The 5,922-nt window shown below is 44.1% G+C and overlaps 1 protein-coding gene across 1 annotated transcript; it reads right to left on the reverse strand.

Moving 5' to 3' along the window:
• Positions 1–3,090: 3,090 nt before the first annotated feature.
• Positions 3,091–4,808, reverse strand: LOC131941131 (uncharacterized). The gene is made up of 2 exons (XM_059300144.1): positions 4,761–4,808; positions 3,091–4,077 (listed from the first exon to the last, which is right to left on the reverse strand). Exons 1-2 carry the CDS (start codon positions 4,806–4,808, stop codon positions 3,091–3,093), a joined length of 1,035 nt encoding a protein of 344 aa, XP_059156127.1.
• Positions 4,809–5,922: the final 1,114 nt, after the last annotated feature.

Consider the following 5,922-nt stretch of genomic DNA (forward strand, 5'->3'; position numbering starts at 1 on the left):
CACGAGTCACTAAGAAAGTTAACAGTCCAAGAGTTACTAAGAAAGTTAACAGTCACGAGTCACTAAAAAGTTAACAGTCCACGAGTCACAAAGAAAGTTAACAGTCCAAGAGTTACTAAGAAAGTTAACAGTCCACGATTTACTAAGAAAGTTAACAGTCCACGAGTTACTAAGAAAGTTAACAGTCCACGAGTTACTAAGAAAGTTAACAGTCCACGAGTTACTAAGAAAGTTAACAGTTCACGAGTCACTAAGAAAGTTAACAGTCCAAGAGTTACTAAGAAAGTTAACAGTCCACGAGTTACTAAGAAAGTTAACAGTCCAAGAGTTACTAAGAAAGTTAACAGTCCACGAGTCACTAAGAAAGTTAACAGTCCAAGAGTTACTAAGAAAGTTAACAGTCCACGAGTTACTAAGAAAGTTAACAGTCAAAGAGTTACTAAGAAAGTTAACAGTCCACGAGTCACTAAGAAAGTTAACAGTCCACGAGTCACTAAGAAAGTTAACAGTCCACGAGTCACTAAGGAAGTTAACAATCCACGAGTCACTAAGAAAGTTAACAGTCCACGAGTCACTAAGAAAGTTAACAGTCCACGAGTCACTAAGAAAGTTAACAGTCCACGAGTCACTAAGAAAGTTAACAGTTCACGAGTCACTAAGAAAGTTAACAGTCCACGAGTTACTAAGAAAGTTAACAGTCCACGAGTTACTAAGAAAGTTAACAGTTCACGCGTTACTAAGAAAGTTAACAGTCCACGAGTTACTAAGAAAGTTAACAGTCCACGCGTTACTAAGAAAGTCAACAGTCCACGAGTCACTAAGAAAGTTAACAGTCCACGAGTTAGTAAGAAAGTTAACAGTCCGCGAGTTACTAAGAAAGTTAACATTCACGAGTCACTAAGAAAGTTAACAGTCCACGAGTCACTAAGAAAGTTAACAGTCCACGAGTCACTAAGAAAGTTAACAGTCCACGAGTTACCAAGAAAGTTAACAGTCCACGAGTTACTACGAAAGCTAACAGTTCACGAGTCACTAAGAAAGTTAACAGTCCACGAGTCACTAAGAAAGTTAACAGTCCACGAGTCACTAAGAAAGTTAACAGTCCACGAATCACTAAGACAAATCCAAACGCCTGGTCACCAGACATCAATGCTTCCACGCCCATTCGTCACGAACCGGAAATCAAGTGTCTTTAATGGACATGCGCACAGCCACATATCCGGTCCCAGACAAATGGGCATCCCAATGTTCCATTCTCAAACTAGCAGTCTTCACTTTGATGTATCCACTTTTTGTTTAAAGTCACGGCATTTTGATATATCCAATTTTTGTTCAAAGTCACGGCATTGTGATGTATCCACTTTTTGTTTAAAGTCACGGCATTTTGATATATCCACTTTTTGTTTAAAGTCACGGCATTTTGATATATCCACTTTTTGTTTAAAGTCACGGCATTTTCGTATATCCACTTTTTGTTTAAAGTCACGGCATTGTGATGTATCCACTTTTTGTTTAAAGTCACAGCATTTTGATATATCCACTTTTTGTTCAAAAGTCACGGCATTTTGTGTTTGAAGTTGCTGTATTTTAATGTATCTATTTTTGTTTAATAAGCTCATAGAATTTTGATGAACAGTAGGCCTACATTCTTTCTCAAAAGTAAAGATACATTTGATGTCTTTTTTTTTTTTTTTGCTGGAACTAACGCCATTTTGAGACTGTTTCTATACCATTTGTTTAAAACATTTGAAAACTACATCGCTACCTTTTCTACGAGCTCGTGGCTACGTCACAAAAAAACAAATTGTTCCATGTTACATTATATAATTTCAGACGACGTACTCATAATGTAAACCAGGGGTCTCCAAACTACGGCCCGCGGGCCGGATGCGGCCCGCGAGGTCCTCTTATCCGGCCCGCGGAGATCTTTTTGTTCACGGACAAAAACGTTTGTTGGTTATGGCTGAGGAACTTTGCCCAGAAAAATCAAAGACATGCCTGGAAGAAACTGGCCCCCGAACTGAAATTTGATAGTTAATGTGGCCCTCGGACTAAAAAGTTTGGAGACCCCTGATGTAAACAAATTGAAAATTAATTTTAAACTTTAAAAGTTCGATTGTGGAATTTTATACATCAGAGAATTTAAGAAAACATTCTTAAATTTAATTTATGTCAAGTAATTTAACGAAAGTTGCGTAACTTTACAAAATGGCAATTTAACACAAAAATCGTACATTTAAATGAGGTAATTGTACACAATATTCTTAACTTTAAACGCCAGCTAGTTATTTTTTTAAATAATATTTTTTAAATTAAATATTTACACGCGGTCCGTATTTTTTTTAGATATTTTTTGACAAAGTGATGATTCAGGGAAAAGCACAAAAAAAAAGCCAAAAAGATTGTAACACAATGCTTGTTAGATGTAAATGTTGTATGACAAATGACGGACACTAATTTGCAGGTTGCTACATGTTGGATCCATCATTTTGTCTAGTGATGAGCTAGTCAGATATTTTGACAGACCAACCCCTCCCCCACCCCCCCCCCCCCTCCTCAGACCTGGACCTCTCGGACCGGATATTAAACCCGCAGCGTTGTCACGTGACCGCATCAAGATGGATACCGCGAGGGCGAAGAGTTTGCTATAATTCACCCCACGGTCCTAATGAGCAGACGACGACAGCAGACGATGATTATTCCAAGACGGTCTGGGTGTGTGTGTGTGGGGGGGGGGGGGGAAGAATGGGAGGGAGGGGGAAACCAAAATTTGGGACTGGCCAATTTTTAAGAAAGAGGGAAAAAAAAACAAAAGAAGTCTAACAATGATTAATTTTTGAGGTAATGTACGAGATTTCGTGCCTTCAATCTCGGACTTTCACGCCGCGCGCGAGACTGGGGCGGAAGTGGGGTGAGGAATGGCGGGATTAGCCTTCATTTTGGCGCGCCCATTATGGGCAGGCGGGGCGGTAATTTGGAGTTTAAGGAGCGGAAAAATGTTTTCAGCAGTAAGTGATGGAATATGCGGGGTTGGGGCTTTGGTGGAGGGGAGGGTGGGTGTCGGGGAAAAGGGGTGGTGGGGATTTGGGTTTATGGGGACTGGGTGTGGTGGGGACTGGGGTTGGTGGGGACTGGGGTTGGTGGGGACTGGGGTTTGTGGGGACTTGGGTTTGGTGGGGACTGGGGTTTGTGGGGACTGGGGGTTGGTGGGGACTGGGGGTTGGTGGGGACTGGGGTTTGTGGGGACTGGGGGTTGTGGGGGCTGGGTTTGGTGGGGACTGGGGTTTGTGGGGACTGGGGGTTGGTGGGGACTGGGGGTTGGTGGGGACTGGGGGTTGTGGGGGCGAGGGTACTGGGGGTTGTGGGGACTGGGGTTGGTGGGGACTGGGGTTGGTGGGGACTGGGGGTTGGTGGGGACTGGGGGTTGGTGGGGACTGGGGGTTGTGGGGGCTGGGTGTGGTGGAGACTGGGGTTGTTGGGGACTGGGGGTTGTGGGGGCGAGGGTACTGGGGGTTGTGGGGACTGGGGTTGGTGGGGACTGGGGGTTGTGGGGACTGGGGGTTGTGGGGGCTGGGTGTGGTGGAGACTGGGGGTTGTGGGGGCTGGGTGTGGTGGAGACTGGGGTTGTTGGGGACTGGGGGTTGTGGGGGCGAGGGTACTGGGGGTTGTGGGGACTGGGGTTGGTGGGGACTGGGGGTTGTGGGGACTGGGGGTTGGTGGGGACTGGGGGTTGGTGGGGACTGGGGGTTGGTGGGGACTGGGGGTTGGTGGGGACTGGGGGTTGTGGGGGCTGGGTGTGGTGGAGACTGGGGTTGTTGGGGACTGGGGGTTGTGGGGGCGAGGGTACTGGGGGTTGTGGGGACTGGGGTTGGTGGGGACTGGGGGTTGTGGGGACTGGGGGTTGTGGGGGCGAGGGTACTGGGGGTTGTGGGGACTGGGGGTTGTGGGGACTGGGGGTTGTGGGGAATGGGAGTTGTGGGGACTTGGGTTTGTGGGGACTGGGTTTGGTGGGGACTTGGGTTTGTGGGGACTGGGTTTTGTGGGGACTGGGTTTGTGGGGACTGGGTTTGGTGGGGACTGGGGTTGGTGGGGACTTGGGTTTGTGGGGACTGGGGTTGTGGGGACTGGGGTTGGTGGTGACTGGGTGTGTCAGGGACTGGGGTTTGTGGGGACTGGTTAGTAGGGACTAGAGGTGTTTGGGACTGAGGGTAGAGGGAGGGGATGGTAGGGACTAGGGGTGTCGGGGGCTGGGCGTGGTGGGGGCTTGGTGTAGTGGGGTATGGGGGTGTCAGGGACTAGGGGTGTCGGGGGCTGGGCGTGGTGGGGGCTTGGTGTAGTGGGGTATGGGGGTGTCAGGGACTAGGGGTGTCGGGGGCTGGGCGTGGTGTGGACGGGATGGTGGGGACTAGGGGTGGTATGAAGTAGTGGTGGTGATGACAGGGTATTGTATGGATAAACACAAGTCTTAATCGTAAGAATAGTTAAAGAGAAACAAAAGGCAAGATTCAAGTTCAGTAACGCCATGATGAGTATTAATTGATTTATAGACCAATGCACGTGAAAAATTCGATCTTTCGTTCTCGGGTACTGGTGCTACCAAGAGCATTGTTCACGTTTAGGTCACACAATACTGTCACGCGAGTGTCACGTTAGTTCAGACGCCCCCTCCCTCACCCGTACATTATTACAAATTTTATATAAGTTGTTGCTTCACAGAAAAAAAATTCTTTTTTTTTTAAAAATGCAATAGCTGGAATTACCGACTTATTGGTAAGTCCGATACTCAGTGGTAAGGCAGACACTCTCATGTTATACTGACACTCCTGAGTAGGAAAGACAGACTTTTTGTGTGATACTGGCACTCCTATATGTATAGTGTAATACTGACACTCCGTGTTTACCCAATTGTCTAAGGCTTACACCCGTGTATAAACCTGTTTCAGACGGACACTCCGGTTAAGCTGATTCGAGTAACTATCACACAACTTGAACTGTAATGTTGAATGTAGACGACATAAGCATCCTTTTTATACTCAACTTTTGTTTGTAGATTACATGTATGTATATTTAGTCTTAATCAACAAAATTTCGTTTAATCAATTTCTTAGTCATGTCATTAATTAATTTTTTTTTTTTTTTTTTTTTTTTTTGTGTGCGCTAAATTATCTTCTTCATTTTCCCTACTACTAAGCACGTATATTTTATTTAGAAAAAATCTTTTCAGCAAAGCTATAGTGTGCAGGGGAGGCTACTGCCAACATTAGAACACAAGTACTAATTATAATTTATCCAGTTTTACAAAGAGGATGCATTTTAACGGGCGATAATTCATCCGATAAGGGGGGAGAATTCTAGAGAGAGAAATCTGAAACAATAGCAATCTCTTGAATGGAATTTTTTTTTTGTAAGGCTTGAAATAATAGGGGCGAGCTTGATGGGGGATAACTCGTATCAATTTCACAAACACCTGGCTGCCTGCACGAGTTAATGGCCTTGTGCGTTTACATTTTAGTTTAATAAATTGTGTCCCTTGAAATATTTTATGTAGATAATTTGACTCTCGGCTTTTAAAATTTTGACTTTATATTTTGTTTTAATTCCAGAAAATGCGCAGCTGTATTAAACAACTGATAAATCTTATAATAAACAGCAATTTTAATTATATAACTTCAATAACTTGCACACCATTATTATCTGTGACTTTATAACAATCCAAAAATGTACAATGCTGAGAATTTGTTATATTAAATTATGTAAGTGTAGAAGGTATAGGTCATAATGGTGGGGGGGGGGGCGTGATAATCTAAATATTTAAGAATACATAATTTATAAAATCTTTCAATTAAACGAATTGATTGTATCACGCTTTCATTAATGAAAAAGAAAAAAAAATGTTCAAAATATTGTAGTATAGCTTATATG

Source organism: Physella acuta, unplaced genomic scaffold (assembly GCF_028476545.2).
Source record: "Physella acuta isolate Inbredline_101_S28 unplaced genomic scaffold, ASM2847654v3 ptg000349l, whole genome shotgun sequence".
NCBI lineage: Eukaryota > Metazoa > Mollusca > Gastropoda > Physidae > Physella > Physella acuta.

What these genes read in the sequence shown, in the direction of transcription:
- LOC131941131 (XM_059300144.1), bottom strand. Translation starts at nt 4,808, where the DNA reads ATGAGAGTGTCTGCCTTACCACTGAGTATCGGACTTACCAATAAGTCG. An exon ending in TCGGACTTACCAATAAGTCG is followed by an intron (nt 4,078 to 4,760) that starts GTAATTCCAGCT and finishes CACCAACCCCAG; the next exon opens with TCCCCACCAAACCCAGTCCC.